The sequence below is a fragment of the Gymnodraco acuticeps genome, unplaced genomic scaffold, assembly GCF_902827175.1.
Source record: "Gymnodraco acuticeps unplaced genomic scaffold, fGymAcu1.1, whole genome shotgun sequence".
Taxonomy (NCBI): Eukaryota; Metazoa; Chordata; class Actinopteri; order Perciformes; family Bathydraconidae; genus Gymnodraco; species Gymnodraco acuticeps.
The window spans coordinates 3,256,922-3,274,878 of NW_022990235.1; the positions used below are offsets into that span (position 1 = coordinate 3,256,922).

General features: G+C 40.1%; 1 protein-coding gene across 1 annotated transcript in view; it reads left to right on the plus strand.

Moving 5' to 3' along the window:
• The window catches only part of LOC117548143 (sodium- and chloride-dependent GABA transporter 2-like), a 42,442-nt gene extending 25,582 nt beyond the window's left edge, over nucleotides 1–16,860 (plus strand). The window contains exons 9-17 of the mRNA XM_034219184.1: nucleotides 103–206; nucleotides 855–979; nucleotides 1,316–1,428; nucleotides 1,512–1,649; nucleotides 1,857–1,959; nucleotides 3,381–3,481; nucleotides 4,875–5,045; nucleotides 15,935–16,080; nucleotides 16,474–16,860. Of these exons, the coding sequence (XP_034075075.1) occupies nucleotides 103–206; nucleotides 855–979; nucleotides 1,316–1,428; nucleotides 1,512–1,649; nucleotides 1,857–1,959; nucleotides 3,381–3,481; nucleotides 4,875–5,045; nucleotides 15,935–16,080; nucleotides 16,474–16,495 (1,023 nt within the window). The 3' untranslated portion in view covers nucleotides 16,496–16,860. The remainder of the gene's footprint in view (nucleotides 1–102; nucleotides 207–854; nucleotides 980–1,315; nucleotides 1,429–1,511; nucleotides 1,650–1,856; nucleotides 1,960–3,380; nucleotides 3,482–4,874; nucleotides 5,046–15,934; nucleotides 16,081–16,473) is intronic.
• Nucleotides 16,861–17,957: the final 1,097 nt, after the last annotated feature.

The following is a 17,957-nucleotide window of genomic DNA, read 5'->3' on the forward strand; positions in this document are numbered from 1 at the left end:
GTTTCTCAAACTCACCTACCCCACCTTTAAGGAAAGCTCAGTGGCCTCCCACAAATACTTTAAAGTACTTCAATCTCACAACTTGTGCTTCCGCTTTTACAGGTTTGGATGGATGCAGGTGCACAAGTTCTTTTCTCTTTTGGGATTTGTCAGGGGAGTTTGACAGCTCTAGGCAGTTACAATCAGTATAACAATGATTGTTACAAGTAAGTGCTCTCTGTGTTTCTGCTGCTTGTTTTTTTTTTTAACGTATCACTAATATGAGGCCTGAGATTGTAGCAGTTATATTTCCTTTTTTGTGAAACCTACTATCATGACCTAAAAACGTCTGCTACATTGACATAACATTGACTTTAACTAAATGTATTATGTCAGCAAACTACACATAATTGTATTAGGTTAGGTGAAAGCAATAACATTAAGTTTAAATCGAAATATAAGGTTAAACTTAATACAATTCAACTAACCTAATACAATTATGTTATCATTTGTTTATATAATAGAGTTAATTAAAGTCAACGTTTCAGTTTTTTCAGTAAGTGTAGACAGGTGATTTGTAATGCTGGCATACCTTTGGTTTGAAGAAATATAAGTCATCTCGGTAAACCGATTACATTTCACTCCTGTATATTAATGCATTTGAATATCTGTTATATTATCGCACAAAGACAGAATAATTTTCTTCCCAAACAATATTTATTGTCTTAGCTCGCTATTGATTTTTAGATCATGCTCTATTGTTTTCTTCTCATTGTGACACTATGTCACAATTCCATTCATTATAAAACAGAAAACTAAATTACCAAAGAGTCAATCATTATCTAAATACTTTTTTGTTTTGTTGTTTTTCCCAGGGACACGTTTGTTCTGTGTTTGGTGAACGGCGCGTCAAGCTTTGTGGCAGGGTTTGCAATCTTTTCAGTTTTGGGCTTCATGTCCTACGAACAAGGAGTGCCAATATCTGAAGTGGCAGCTTCTGGTAAGATCCCCAATACAGCACCTCTGTTACAGTACATTACATTACCATCTAAAATGAGTTATATAGACAGGGTTGAGATCTAAGTGGTTGTTTGTGAAGACATTTGGAACATATGGATGCTTTTTTCATCATTTTTCCTCACATCTGAGTTTGCTGTAATTAACAAAATACCAAAATCAGCAGGAAATAGCGGTCCACACTCCACAATTGGAGGCTTGAAGAAAATAGTAACTGATCATATTTTATCTTCTGTGTGATTACACAATAGGATGAATATTGTCTATGTAAAATTATTCTTAATTTATTCACAATTCCTCTCTTTGTTCTCAATTACAGGACCCGGCTTGGCATTTATTGCTTATCCACGTGCAATGGCCATGATGCCGTTCCCTCAGCTGTGGTCTATATGTTTCTTCGTCATGGTTATCTTGTTGGGCGCAGACACACAGGTGAGATAGTTTTAAATCCTCTAATTCATTTTATTATTAAAACAGTTGTTGGTTGCAGCTTTTTGTGTGCTCTGTGTCTCTAGTTTGTGAGTCTGGAGTGCCTGATGACCTCCGTGACAGACATGTTCCCCACCGTGTTTCGAAGAGCTTACCGTCGAGAGTTGTTGCTGCTTTGTCTCTGCACCATTTGCTTCTTTCTCGGCCTCCTCCTCGTGACAGAGGTGAGAACTTGTGTCTGGGGTGTGTTCACAATGAATAAAAGTGGAAAGAAATGGGCGAAATGAAACTCTCCTGGACCAGTAGCACACTGACTTGGATCAGTCATATATATTTAATCAGAGAAACATGTTTGGCATCTGAACATTAAGCTTGATAAGTTATTTTTGTGCTTAATGTGCGTTAACAATCCACCTTCTGTCTTCCTGCAGGGAGGCTTATATTTCCTTCAACTTTTTGACCATTACGTTTGTAGTGGCAGCAATCTTCTTCTTCTTTCAGTGTTTCAGTCAATAGCAATCGGATGGATATATGGTGAGTCATTATGATTATCCTGACTAAATCAAACAAAACAACAGATGTTGTTTTATGTCCATTTAAATGATCTTCTACCTAATTATAGTATGTCTGAAAACATGGTGTCGCTTTTCATTATGACTCGGTAAATTAAAGTAAAGTAAAAAAAAAACATTTGAATGAAAAACAAAAATAAATGTGGTATGTTTTTCCGTTTCGTAATGTTTTATTCTTTGGTTAGTGATTATTTTGGACCGGTCTACCCAACCAGAGCAATGTACCTGGACTTGTTTCTAACTGGAGAGACATGAGCTGTGTGAAGGCTGGCACCTTCAGCTGTTGAGCACTGCACTAAGGGGTTGATTTAGGAAAGGATGGTGTCTTGGACATTGCTAACTGAAACGGCTTACACCACATGGTGTGGTATCTACATTTGAAGGACCGGTTGCAAAAAATTATCAAATTTCCCTCTAAATGATTTGAAGTAGTGGGCTAAAGGAGATAGTTTTCTTCTCTCATTTAAAATCAACCTCTTTTTGGAGAGGCAGTTCGTCGCAATCAGACCTTTAGTTTTGCTTAGTGTCAAAAAGGATGTTTTCCCTGCATCTGAAGGGTTAGGATATGTCAAAGGTTGGATTTGGATAATCTATCCTCCTCATTTCCTCTCATCTCTCCACTATTGCAATCTAATAAAGGCATACAAACTCACCCAAAAAGTCTCAAAGAAAAATTTGTGTGATAGAAAGTGTTGTTAGTTCAATATTTAAAAAAACACAACACTTACAAATCCATAATAAATATATATATACATTAATCAAGTATATGTAGTCTTTGTTGGGTTGTAGCAGCTGAAACACTGGCCTGGTATCTTATCACAGATATACTAGCATTTATTTTTTTGATAAGAAATGGTATAACGTAAAAATGAGGTGTGGTGCTTTTCAGTGGATTTACTAGATTTAGTCAACATTTACGTTCCTTTGTTCTCCCTACATTCAGCTTTCACTCCTTGGTAATCTTATTTAAGCTTGATGGGCATTAGATCCCCCTGAGGAGGGGCGTTTGATTTCTTTGGCCCTCTTGAATGAATACAAAAGATGTAAGAGAGCTCAATACATTCACTCTAGAAAAACAAGTCCTTCACACTGCCTCCTTGTCAACAGTGATTTAAATGCTTCCTCAGAGTTGTTTGGATAAATGTGAGAAAATATATATGTAGTGCCCCCTATAGTAGGATAAATATTAGAAATGAAACATTAGCACCCACAATACTTACTCTTAAATCCCACCGGTGTCCATTTACGCACATACCTGGTGTGAAATCAAAGGAGTTATCAGCATAGCACATCAATTCATGTTACATCATGTATATGTTTATGTTCATTTGTTATGTACAGAGTTCAAGTTTAATATCTTAATATTTCCCTTTTGATAACCAGGTGCAGATCGTTTTTATGACAACATCGAGGACATGGTAGGCTATCGTCCGTGGCCAATAATGAAGTATTGCTGGCTTTACATTACCCCGACTATTTGCATGGTGAGTGAAAATGTTGCTTTGATTCCCATCTAAAGTAAAATATGTGTCCTATAATGCATCTATGCATAGTATACATGGCAAAGTGAATGAGCATTTTCTGTGATTAAGGCAGTAAACAATAGTTTTTTTTTTTTGTTGTTGTCTTTTTGGTCTTTAACATCATATTGAATGATTAAATGTATTAGTGGGTTTGGGTTACCATCGGTCTTTGAATTAAAGAAAGTTTCCTGAGAATTGAATTCAGACATACAGGCTACATTTGAGAGGTCTGAGTTTGGGTGGATAGGAATACTCTTTTCTTCTAGGCTGAGAAAACAGTTGTTCGATAGAAATGTATTGCCTACTGTGAGGTAAAACAGAGAGGAAAGAAGGTAGAGAAGCATATGGCTGCTGCTGTGCTTATGGTATATAAAACAGGAAACCTGATAAGTTCACATGTTGACATTTAGCAGAACAAATATTGGGCTTTTTATATATATTTTTTTTCTGATGCACCTCTACATCAAACTACCTCTGAACCAAAAATATGGTGGAGGGAATGAAATGTGTACCTTACTTGAGTATTACATATGAATATATCGTTTTAAAAGTTGGAAGATTGGGGAATTCAAAGACAAATGGCAGACATTTTATCAAAGCCTGATGAACCCAGTGTCCTCAGTGGGCGACAGACAACATGACCCCTCTCACAGCCGCCACTCTCCTGAAAACTCGAGTGTCAGAAAGGTCAGGTTCTGAAGTCGGGTAATAAGACTTGGCTCGTGTCTCAATTCTTTCCGGAGATATTTTAAAGGGTCGGGGTCAGGGTCCGGTTCCACAGGGATGTTTTTAGACCAGGTATAAAGTGTCAGGTCAGTTTTGCTCTTAGATCTGCAAGTTACAAAGATTCACTTGAATAATAACAGAATCAGACATTTCAACTTAAGATTTCCATCCTCATATTATGGGACAAAAAACATGACTGAAAGTGAAAACTGATGTTTCTTTTGCTATATGCACATAATTAAACTCTCAGCAGTGTAGCCTTCTTGCATATATAAACAAAACAACATATAAGCGACCTTGGGTCCCTTGAAAGGCGCTATATAAATCCAAGCTATTAATTATATTATTATTATTATTATAAGGAAATAACATCAGGTTGTTTACCCTAATCAGCTACCAAACAACATTGGAGTCATCATTTGACATCATGCAGAACACATTCTTTTATAGGGTAGTATGCATTATTTAAAATAAATACAGTCTAATAAACTTGAAAACACTTCCATGTTCCAATGAGAAAATGTTTGATTACCTATACGTCACTGTCGAAGTAAAAGTTTGTAAATTTCACTGAAACTGTATAAAAATAATAATATTAATTGAATTATTTTTATTTGTATCGTGTCAGAGTACCTTCATCTTTTCACTGGTGAAATACAAGCCTCTCAAGTTCAACAAAACCTACACCTACCCAAGCTGGGCTTATGCTCTGGGCTGGTCCCTCGGACTGCTCTGCGTTCTCCTGGTTCCTCTGTGGATGTTCTTCAAAGTTATCCAGATGAAAGGGACAATAGGGCAGGTATGTACTCAGCAGAGAAAGACAAATATTATCACAATGTTTGATGTTATCAAGGGCTTAAACAATATTTGCCTCAACAGAAGACGAATTGCAATTTAAAAAAAATGTATTTATCATTTGAATTGTATTTCTAAATGAAAATTTGAATATTTACCAAGTCATTCATTATAAAACTTAGTATTTTTGTTTGCCTATATATACAGTCTATGGCCTAAACATGCATTGTAAGTGTTTACATTTAATGGTTGTGTGGTAACCCAGCTAGCTTTTAACAGTATTTAAAGGTGACATGTCATGCATTTCCGGTTATTACCCGTCCCCTTGTGTGTTATGAAGGTTTTTATGCATGTAAATGGTGTGCAGAGTCAAAAACCTCAAAGTACACCATGGAGCGAGTAAAACTCTAAAACAGAAAATAGCTCCCCAAAACGCCTCGTTGGAGATACGTCACTGTCCATTTGATTCTTCCGGGTACATCATGATGTCGGAACGAAATGGACCAATCCGTGGAGCCGTTACGTTACGTTAAGCCCCCGCTGATTGGTCCAAATTGACCAATCCACGGACTTCCTCACACACTCAGTGCAAGCAGCTCTGCTGATTTCTCCTCCCGGGCTGCAGGCTGATAACAGACAGTTGGGATCGCGGCGAAATTCTCTCTGCAGACCCATTCTCACAGCGTTTATCAACCTTTTTCTTACTCAATATCAAGCCACACTTATTGTTTTTACTTCGGCTGTGACTTTGTGTGTGCTCAGGGTGAGTTTGGCTGTGTTTCGCTGTGTATCGCTAAACAAGGAAATAACACCTCCACGGAGCTCAGCGCAATTCACAACGTCCCGACTGGTCCCGACCAATCGGAGCACACTGGGCTCCCAGGGAGGGGGGGGGGCAAGAGCTGCAACGAGCCGTTTAGTGGAGAGAGTGAATACTGCTGAATACACATACTTTACAGAGATGCTGTATGCGAAACCAATGTGAGTTTGGAAAATTGAACAATGTAAATCTATTCTAGTAGACCTCAACAATGGAATTATGATCAGTGGAAATGGCCATGACATGTGACCTTTAAAACATGTTATCGTTGAACTTCTCTATTTTTATGGAACACTAATGCAAATAATGAATCTATTACTTGTTCCAATATAATGTACTGTCCTCCTAAGTCTTGAAATGTCTTTTATGGTTAATAACTTTCAAAAGAAGCAGCAACAAGGCCCTCAAGGCATGCATGTCAAGTAGCTGCAGCTGCATGCATGTGCCAACCCAAATACTTAACATGACACTAATCGCAGCAGTAAGTGTGAGAAAATTAGAAAGGAGAGGTCAGGCTTTTATAAGTTGGCTCTCTTTGCATGTTTCAGCGTGTCACATGCCCCTTTCACACCAACGCGTTTTCAGCTCCGGCTCGGAGCTGGAGCCTGAAAAGTGCCGGTTTTTCCTGTTCACACCGCAGCGGCGCCGCCTCTTAGCTCCGGAATCCGGTTCACTTCCAGCTCCAAATTTCTGACTGGTTTTTATTGTGGCCAGCCTTAAGGCACACCTGTGCAATAATCATGGTGTCTAATCAGCATCTTGATATGCCACACCTGTGAGGTGGGATGGATTATCTCGGCAAAGGAGAAGTGCTCACTATCACAGATTTTTTCAGATTTGTGAACAATATTTGAGAGAAATGGTTATTTTGTGTATATAGAAAATGTTTTAGATCTTTGAGTTCATCTCATGAAAAATGGGAGCAAAAACTAAAGTGTTGCATTTATATTTTTGTTCAGTGTACTAGTTTTAGGCATATATTATAGGTCTTAGATATATAAAAAACATGTCTATGAAGTGTTTTGCTCAAAATACCAAACAGATCACCCATTCTAGCCTCATAGCCCTCTATGTCAGCCTGTTACTAAAGTGCTGATTCTGGGTCAGTAGCTTCAAACATTCACACTTCAACATAAGGCATGTTATGAGTTAAGATTAAGCAATAAGGTTGAGGGAATATGATACAACCTTGAGAACAAAATAGGCCCAGGCCACGCCAACCAAGCACAATCCTGTAACCACACCTCCAGAACCCAACCGACTCATTTATGGTTTAAATAACTCTACCTGTACAGGCTTGCATCTATCTTGTAGTCCAATACTAACTGCACAATATTTACTGACACTGAGCGGTGAACATATAACACTGTGCAGACGTGCAACATTCTACTGCAGTAGAATTCACTATTTTATATAACACTAACATTCCTGACAATAGACCTCAATAGTCATTTTTTATTGGTGTACATGCCTTTTTAATAACATTTTTGAATGGAACATTCAAAAATCTAAATAAATATAACTTAAATATACATGACCTCTTAAATTAAAATTAAGTGAACATTAACACCAATATTATCATTTATAAAATGCTAAAACAAAAAAAATAACATAAGCAGCAGATTTTTTAATTAAATATACATACCAACTACAAAATAAGCGGGTATTAAAGTGTAAACGGACAACAAAATGGAAATGTAAATGAAAAGGCCTGTTCTCAGTCATTTTCTCATCATGCATCTTCGGTGTAGTGTGATCCAATATCGTTACCATAGCCTTGCCCTTTAACAGTTATTATGAGCCCTGGCTCAGCCTTACTCACCAAGAGCCCAGCGCCTAGCCTTCTTACAGGCAAAGTCACTGATCAAGTCCTTGAAGTCCAGCTTTCTAGCCAACTGGCTTTCAATGGACAGCATGGCAAGACTGCAAAGCCTTATGGGGGGACAGGGCTGCGGAGCCTAAAGATGGATCTGTTGGTCCTGGCACCAGGGGAGGGACAACTGATTTAGTATGAATAGCTGCTAAAAATGTACCTGCATTTATTAAATGTCAACTAAAAGAGGAGTGAAATGAAAAACCTCAGAGTTTTCTGTGAAGATATTAACTTTGACAAAAAATCCATAAAAAAACGTCATCTGTGGAAGCCATGGCGCTGTAAAAAGCACGACCAATCATTTTAGCCGGCCCGGCTAAAATAACTGGATGGCCTACCTGCCTGTCAGCCTTCCATCTGTGCACAAACTTATCTCGTGCCCTCATTGGTCATGTGCGCGTTCGTGTGTGTTGGAGGAGGGGCTCTGTAAGGAAGTGGCAGATTTTTTCCGGTTGTGTATTTTCAAATTCTAGCGCACTCGAGCTGGTTTCTCCAAAATGTCCACCACTCATAAGTAAGTTTAGTGAGTACATTATCAATATGACTTTATATTAATGTTAATTATTGATGATTGATGAAAGGTTACTTAAACATTTTTTCTTAATGTTCTAAAAATGTTTGGGGCCCCTGTCAGTCACGGGCCCTTAGAATCGTCATAACTGTTCACCCCCTTACGGCGCCCCTGGCCTGAACAAGTAAAGACCTACTACCACTAAATTATACTGGTTGGGTCAGGGGAATGAGATAATCAGTTGCTTCCTACTGTAAACATGCAATAAAAAGTCACAGCATCCTCAAAGTACTGCAACTCATCCCTTAAAGGTCACCTATTATGCAAAATGCACTTTTTGATGTCTTTTATACATAAATATGTGTCCCCGGTGTGTAACGAGACTCACAAAGTGTCAGAAAATACAATCTTCTCTCTTTTCCTCCTCACCCACATCTCTAAAAACGGGGGTGCAACGGAGCTGATCCAGACTTGCTGAGAACTTGACATCATTACTAAAATGTTGGCTGGCTTTACATTAAACGCCCCGTCCCTCGACCCCATATACAGTCGGCTAGCTGAATCCCCTCCCGCAGCTGTGTGTCTGTGTATTCAGCAGGATGTCTACGAGAGTGACTTAAGTCTTAGAGTACAGTTGTTATATAATACATACAATGGCACTGTTCTAGCGGTAAACGCTGAATAAAGAACTGTCCTTGTGGTAAACCCGCGAGAGAGAAAGCGTTTGAGCGATACTGTTTCAGAAATAATGCTTGATGTGGTTCGGAACATAATATGGCGTTTAATCACGGCAAGGCCGGATTAGTACCTCCACAAGCCCCTGGGCACTGAGAGCTCAGGACCCCTCAACCCACGTACCAGCACGTAACAACACGCCTACCCAACATGACCAATGTTTTACAATTTCATTCAATCTGGCATGACAATCGCACATCTATTTGTCAAAAGCAGGGACGCAGATACATAGTTCAACCAAAGTAGGTCTAGCCTTTTGCCCTTTCAGTCAAAAATCACAAGACAAGGATACAATGGATAAGATCTCAAGACAGTGTATGGCTCAAGAAGACCTAGGTAATATCACTCAAAACCTCAGAACAGCACCCCACTTCAAATGCCAAAATATGACTGGCTGGCTGTACAAGTACACGAGGAGGTCTATTTGTCACCAACATCGAGAATTACAAAAGTAAAACATGTATTGAAAGTATGTGGTTGCTCAACTAAGTGATCAGTATATGTGATAGAACATGGGTTCCCAACCTTTATTGTGCCAAGGACCGGCAGATACATTAAAAAAAGATCGCGGGCCGGTTGTCAATTTTAACTGATTTTAATATTTACTCACCAGCAAGTAGCAACAGAGGCTAATTGTATGTAACAGCCTGAACAAATAATAGAACAATATGCATCCAAAACATATTAACGTTTAAAAAAGAGTCGTTTTTTCGGAAAAACGGAAAACCAAAAAACCGACGTTATTCAGTTTTTAAACCAAAACGGGAAAACAGATAAATCAACGTTTTGGTTTTGTTTGTATGATATACGGATAATCCAGTGATGGGAAAACGAGGTGAAGGCGCATTATGAAGGAGGTGTGTGTGTGTGTGTGTGTGTGTGTGTGTGTGTGTGTGTGTGTGTGTGTGTGTGTGTGTGTGTGTGTGTGTGTGTGTGTGTGTGTGTGTGTGTGTGTGTGTGTGTGTGTGTGTGTGTGTGTGTGTGTGTGTGTGTGTGTGTGTGTGTGTGTGTGTGTGTGGTTGTGTGTGTGTGTGTGTGTGTGTGTGTGTGTGTGTGTGTGTGTGTGTGTGTGTGTGTGTGTGTGTGTGTGTGTGTGTGTGTGTGTGTGTGACACTGGCATTTGTTTTCAGAAGATATTATGATAGTGACGTTCGTTCCGGTGCATGTCCGACAGCATTTAGCACTACATCGAGATTAAGATTAAACTAATTTATTTTGGGAACACCCGCATATAGGCTACCTATAGAGTTAGCCAGATGTGTGTAAATTACTGTTCATGGTCATTTGAAAACAAATGCCGGTGTCGGACCAGGGTCGGCGTCATGGGGGGTCATTCGCGGGCCATGCCCCCCCAAATGAGTCACTGTGCAACGCAGGGTGGGCAAGCCTTACCACTTTGCCGTTTTTTTTGTTTTTTGTGAAAACGTTTCCACTAAAGGTTGTTTGTGTGAAATACATCAGAAATAAAGAATACAAATATAAAACACAGCCTGAGGTGTGCTCACTGCTGCTCTCTGATTGGTGTGTTGCTTGACCAATGACCCCCGACTTTTGTTTTGTTATCATTATTTACGTGGCTGTGTGTTTAGATGAAAGCCCAGTGGCGATCTGTTAAACTGATTATACAGTAAAGCCATCGAAAATAATATGATATACAGTACAGTACAAGTAGCCTATACTTCTGGGTCTCTGTGTTTCATTCAAGCTCGGCTCTGTGTGTGTGGCACGAGCGCATTTTGTGAGTGCGCGAGCGGTAACGTGGAATGTTGTTGTTCACATCTGGTTAGCTAGCTTAGCTATGCTAACGGATATAAAGAGCTGTTTCTACACCAAGGTGGAGGAGAGTCCTCTCCTGTCAGACTGAGAAGATCGTATAACCTCAGCCACAGGTAAGGACTCTCTCAGTGTTTAGATAGTTCACTTTAGTGTAAGTTATCTCAGTGGGTCTCAAACGGTTTGGTCACCATTTATGTAAACAAGTATTTGCGAGGAACACCTTTATATGATCATTATAGTTATTAAAAAAATAAGAGAATAAATGAAAAACGGGTATGAAATACTATAGGACATTAACACAAGAATACAGTTTAAAGGGGAGTGATTAGTAAAATATCCATAAAGAAAAAGTAAATCTGTTTACAGTTCTGTTTCATATGGGTGCTGCTGAGATATGTAGGCTATCCATAGATCTCTTCATTTTGCTCTCAAAGTGCACCAGATTGATGCATTTAACTTTAATATTTTAAAAATAATCTTCCCGGGGAGCATGCCCCCAGACCCTCCTAGAGCAGGTTAGATCCACCCCCACCTAAAACATGTTCACATGGATAGGATACTAAATACATTTGCACACTTTTTATATGGTGGCCTATGTCCATATGTTTCTGTTTTGGTGGTCGTGCCACAACTGTGCATGTATGCACAAGTTGTTAGGGAAATAATTGTCCTAGACTCCTAGATATGACGTGCATGACCAACCCTGACGTCTGTTATCTCCTTTAAGGAGATAGGCTGCTTCAGCCATGATGTTGTTGTTCCCATTCTATGACCGGGCAACCCTAGGTCACAGATGGTTTATTGTTGTGGGTACACTGGGACACTTCCTTCTCTGTGTTTGTGGACTCCAAGGTGTGAAATCTTCGAGGCCATAAGTGTCAGACGCAAGTCACTCAGTGTTCCCAACTGTTTAGGCTATCTTCTCAAATATGTTGATTACTCTCTGTGAAACCAGTTAAATGGGCTAATGAGAGAGAGGCGCTCCAGAATTGACGTGGCAACTCTACCATGCAGTCAGATCGTGGCTGCTGTGACTTGTGATGTGAATCCTCCGGCCGAAGCTCCAAATAAACCATCAGTGTTTGACATCAAAGCTCCTGCTCTTCCCGTGTCTCCTTCATGAGTCGGTGACTCCCACTGCATTGCTACACAGAAGTTTCCCCCACACAAGTCATGGTGCGCTATAAAATAGCACTACACCCCTGCAATGTGTGTGAAAGACAATAGACTTTACAGCATGTTTTTTAAAATTGAAGTTGCGTTGGTGTTTGTGTGTTGGTTGTTGACGGCAGTGTGTGCCCCCCCTTAGTAAATGATTGCCCCCCCCATTCGATTTGTTCTAGAGCCGACCCTGGTGACTGGACATCTCCTTCATAAAACTAATAAAAGGGGGAGTAATCGGGCAGTTCGATGTGTGTAGAGACAGTGGCGTAACAAGGTTGTGATTGGCCCCGGTGCAAATATTTTTTTGGGCCCCCCCCCCCAACGGGACGCTGTAATAAGTAAAGCGAACGCACCAGCAAGGACACCAGGCCTCCTATTGGTTGAGGGATTTTTACAGGATTGTTGCACAAAAGTTTCGAGCGCGCACAGAATAAATCTGAGAGCAGAAAAAATCTTTAAGCAGCAATATATCTGAGTGCAAGCGTACAGTTTAAGCACAAACAGAGCAAATCTAAGTGCAAGCAGGCACTATTTGAGTGCGAGGACAGGGTTTGAGGGAAATAAATACATAAAGTATGCTCTCAAATTTAAATACCACGCTCTTGAATAAAGATAGGGAATAACCCCCATACTATCCTGGCTCCAAAATGGTGGAATGAGCTCCCCATTGACATCAGGACAGCAGATAGCTTACACACCTTCCGGCGCAGACTGAAAACTCATCTCTTTCGACTCCACTTCGAGCGATAGAACTATTAACAAAGCACTTATATACTAATAAAGGGCTGGCTTATCTAAAGCCAGTTGAGTAGCACTTGAAATGTTTTTGCTCTATGAAGCCTGATGTACTTATATGATTCTGTTTTCTTCAAGTTGTATTTTGTTGGTGGAACGCACTTATTGTAAGTCGCTTTGGATAAAAGTGTCAGCTAAATTGCAATGTAATGTAATGTAATAATGTTGACAATACGCTCAAGTACCTGTCTCCAGTAATTAGCAGCATTCCTTGCATTCCTCTCCATGTTTGCATCGATTCTCCCGTTTTTCTTCCACTGTTCATATATGACACACGCTCCGACATGGACCTGAGATTGTGCATGTGAGTCAATCCTCGCATACAAATGTTGCCAGTCACGAACTCCTTTGACCCACGCATCACTGTAGAACGGTGCACCTCGGTCTGCGAACAGCCAGCACGGCTCACAATAGGCACAGTCCAGGGTGGGGGAGTAACACAGCCATGTCCGTGGCAGTTTGATACCTGCTCTGGTAGTGGTGGTGTAATACATCTCGGAGAAACACCTGTTTCCTTGATGTGTGTCTCTGGGGAATGGGCCGATAGGCCTACATGGACCGGTTGCTATAATATAGCCTTTGATCTTGGCGTCGGGGGTCTCAATAGCGCCATAGAGTCCCCTATCGGTTGGGGGCGGGGCCCTTGCGGGAACTGTAGGACCACCGGCGGGCACAGCCAAATCCATCCTCTCCTCCTGGCTCATGGCTGGAGAAGAAGGTCGCACAGCCACGGATACAGCTTCACTTGTGGAGCTAGATGATGGTGAGGCAGGTGAGCTATCGTTAGCCTCCGGCTCCGGCTGCCGCTGCACGTCAACATTACCAACGTTAGCGTTCGATTTCGAGGACGATGTATGACAAAAAAAACTAATTAATCTAATTTTGTCTGTTTAGCCTTTACATCTCCTTGTTCTCTCTTGTCCTTTCTCTTTTGAGCGCCGCTCTTGTGTTTTGGTTTGCTGTACATTATAAATGCAAGCTATTCAATTTGTTATAATTCTGCCGATCTTGCTGCTGCTATAGCTGTGTAGTACATATAACTTTTTATGTTGATTAAACGGTTCGCTCGTCACGCAAGGTATCACATGACATGAAAGGGAGCAAGGTCATTGGACAGACAAATTAAAAATGTATTTAGGTTGCTAGGTTACTTTGAAGACTGCGTGAACCAGTCAATGCCATTGGGGCCCAAAAAAAATATATATATGAAAAAAAAAAAGAAAAAAAAATTATTGTTAATAATTTTTTGTTTGTTTTGCATGGGCCCCTGGACGGCTGTGGGCCCCGGTGCAATGCACCGGCTGCACCGTCGATAGTTACGCCACTGTGTAGAGATGTGTGTGGTTAACACGTAATAGCCTGCAGTCACTCGCTGTTCTGATGAAGGTAAACACAGCGAAGGCGGTGCGTAAAAAGGCACAGCTCTCGGCGCGCTGGTGCTGCACTTCTCAGAAGCGGAGTTACACGTCCTGCTGCCTCCTGATGCTGCCTGCAGCCATTTCATGAAGTGAAGGAGGTTTTCCTTCTATAAAACAGCTGCGGGCAGCAGATACCGTGAGAGTCCCGGACATGAATTCATAGATCAAGGCAGACTGGTTTACTCTCCTGTTTTGCCAATCCGGTGCTTAAACAAAGGCAAGGCAAGGCAAGTTTATTTATATAGCACTTTTCAACACAAGGCTATTCAAAGTGCTTTACAAAAAAATGAAAGACATTAAGAAAATGGCATTTAAAATCAGTCATTAAAAAGAAAAGCTAATAAAATAAACATATAGCTCTACACCCCTGGCCGACATGTCCTTAAAATGAAGTCCGAGTTTGAAATATATCTCAAATAATGTATGCACTGCTATTTCCCCACATAAACATAACAGTCTGCAATTAAACGGTTGTCTCCTGTGCGCTCCTCTTCCTACTTGGCGCACCGGTAACTTTCTCATGCGCACAAGAGGCTGAGACCAGGCTGAGCCGCCGAATCCCTCGGAACATCATAAAAGCCATTTTCAACGGTTATCTGGTGAAAGATTAACTAGGCTACTGGATGAAATAATATGACTGGTATAGGTGCGAACATTAAACACTTTTTGAAAAAAATATGATAAAATATTTTTATATATTTATAATTCTGCAAATATTACGATACACTCACAGCTATTTCGCGGCCCGGCATTAACACCTCCACGGCCCGGTACCGGTCCGCGGACCGGGGGTTGGGAACCCCTGTGATAGAAGATATTATTTTGTGTGTACGTAAGTGTGTGTGTGTGTGTGTAATAGAGAGAGAATGTGTGTTTGTAAGACAATCCCTCAAATCAATGGATCTTACCTTTTTAAAAGTGTTTCTTCCTTGCCTTTTTCTTTGCAAAGAGCTTCTTTGCTAGCTCAACGACATCCTCAGGCCGTCACTGTTCCTTGTGGTTGCTGGCCTAATTTGTCACTTTTAACCATCCATTTTTTAGCTCCCTTGACACAATGTCAATGTTACATAAGTGAAGGTGGGGTTGTGATTCGGCTATAGACCGCCACCGCGTAGTAATAAAGTTGAGCGCATACATAGTGAGACCTACAGTACAGAGACGGTTTAGAAAATATATTAATCTGACCCTATAGAAAAGGTGAGTTAGATATTGCGGCGGAGAGTGAGTTTCATTTAAAACGATGTATGATGATGAGTGAGGTTGTGTCAAAAAAATATATAATAATAATTACTGGTAGAAAGCCTTCTCTTCACTGAGCTCACCGCTTACATGCGGACGCTCCAAAGGGGCGTGGCCACTGCAGCTCGATTACATTTACAGGGCCAGACCCAGAATCAGCACTTCTATAACAGGGCTGAAATAGAGGGGTATGAGGCATGGCTACAATGGGTGATCTGTTTGGTATTTTGAGCAAACAATTCAGAGACATGTTTTGTATAGATATGGTCCTATAATATACTGTTCAAATATAGCATAATAGGGGAGCTTTAAGGGGCAAAAGGAGCAAGCCTGTGAAAAACTTAGGGCATCCAGTTCAAGAAATATTTCACACCATTTGTGAAACTGTTATCATTTTTAACAGATGAATGAGGCAATACTTTATTACATAGGAAGAAGCATGTAAGGCTGTTTGTGTTATGATTCCCATCTTTCCTGCACATGTTTCTTCTGACTCGTATCGGGGAAACCTACAGCACACGTTAACATGTTGTCTTATGTGGACTTTTGATTGTCTCTACAGAACCTAAGGCAGCTTTGCCACCCTGAAATCAAGACGCACAGCACAGCAAAGCAACCCGAGCAATGCCCCTTGAACCCAGACAACAATCTCACATCCGCTGCCAATGAATACAAAGCAGGTGGTGGAGCTGAGATGGAGATGCAAATGTGAGAACTGAACATATTTGACAATGTTTTAAAAGTGATATTTTGTTTTCACGAGCTAAGCATTTTAAAAAAATGCTGATGAGCAATACATTCTGAACATTTCCAGCAGTTTCCTGCACAATAAGCACCAAGTCTTGTTTTACTGTAAAATGTCTCTACTGTAGGCCTACATCGTAAATGACAATATTGAAAAGACTGAGTTTTAAATAAGGTATTTTCAGTTAAAGCGATCTAATAATGTGTCTGATTACGTCATAATTGTCATGTTTCAGTATGCCATAGACAGAGGATCAACAGATGCCAATCTTGATTATCGCTGCCCACTAACATGCACTGTTGCCACACATTTTTAGGGAATTTCACCACCTGAAAAACATTGTTTTAAATCTCCAGCTCCACAGGTAGTGGCAGCTGATAATATCAGACAATGCAGAAAGCCTTTATACAGAATTAGTGTAAGTATAAATGTTGCCTTTTTATTATTTGATAGTTTTTAAATATTTACACACATCAATCATCAATCAATCAATGTTTATTTATATAGCCCAATATCACAAATGTTACATTTGTCTCAGTGGACTTTACAGTTTGTACAAAATATCAGTATGACAATACATACATATGTTTGAAATGGTTTGCCTTTTTATTTTCTGGCTCTTTTGGCTATATGTTCTATATTTTTATGCTGTTACATTTATTCATCTGCATATCATTATCACATGAGAATTCACTGGGGACCATAAGCATAGTCTGTTATAAACCAAGAAACAAACTTCTTCACAGTTCAGTCTGCATTTTGCTTTACTGTGTAACACCCACCCATCAAATTTCACTGAATGATGCGTTTCATTTGCTGGTATTCACTCACTATTCATCACATTAATTGTGCAGATTGTACATATATTCGTTAAACGATACAACAGATTTACGATTGATACCGTTTCTGCTGCCTAAGTACTTGCTGGATTATTGTTCTGCTCTTTAGGTGGTTTATGCCAAGTTTAAATGAAAGTGAGACTGAAGTCAAGTCCTGCAGTACTTCGAGTAATTAGCCATACCAGGCTCAAAGAAAACAAATCTTATGAATTATGTTTAAATACTCTAAAGTATAATTACATTCCCAGAGTTCATTGTGTCTGTGTTAGTTATCATTGTTAATAAGAAATTCTGGTAAGTATTTCTGGATCCTCCACTTGCCCACAGGAAATGTATTGTTTGAAAAGATGTCTTCAATTAGTTTTCTGTAAACAAGATATACCTCACTGTCATACATGCACACTTTTTGGAAGTGTTGGAGTAGTTATCTCTTCTCCGCGCCGATCCTATATGAGTCTGCTTTAAAAGAAGGAAAACTCAAAACAACCGGGATAAGGGTTAAACAATAATCTGCTTTAATGGTAAACGGTAAAACACAACACAATACACCATACAGAGGCTCAATTCCTACCACCGTGTGATATACGTACCACGACAGCCAGTCAGGAAGAGAGCACAGAGCATAAGAATATTACAGTATTTATACAATTAAGCGGGGAAGAGTCTGGCCGGCCTTACTTCTGGGCAAACCCTAGGCAAAGAGTCAGCAGTTTGTTGATTCCATCTCCTTACGGTGTGTGTGTGTGTGTGTATGTGTGTGTGTGTGTGTGTGTGTGTGTGTGTGTGTGTACCCTTAGGCAGTCCCACAGTCATGCTTTGGAGTCATATCATTTTCACAGACAGAGGACTCTTTAACAGAACGCACACTCATCTTATCATGTAGCTTATCACACAATGTCATATGTTTTTCTTTATGAAAGCCATATTTGTTGGGGTTTAACAGTTATCATCTCATGACCTCCTCAGGACCAGCTAACCAACAAAGCTTAACTGTTCCCATA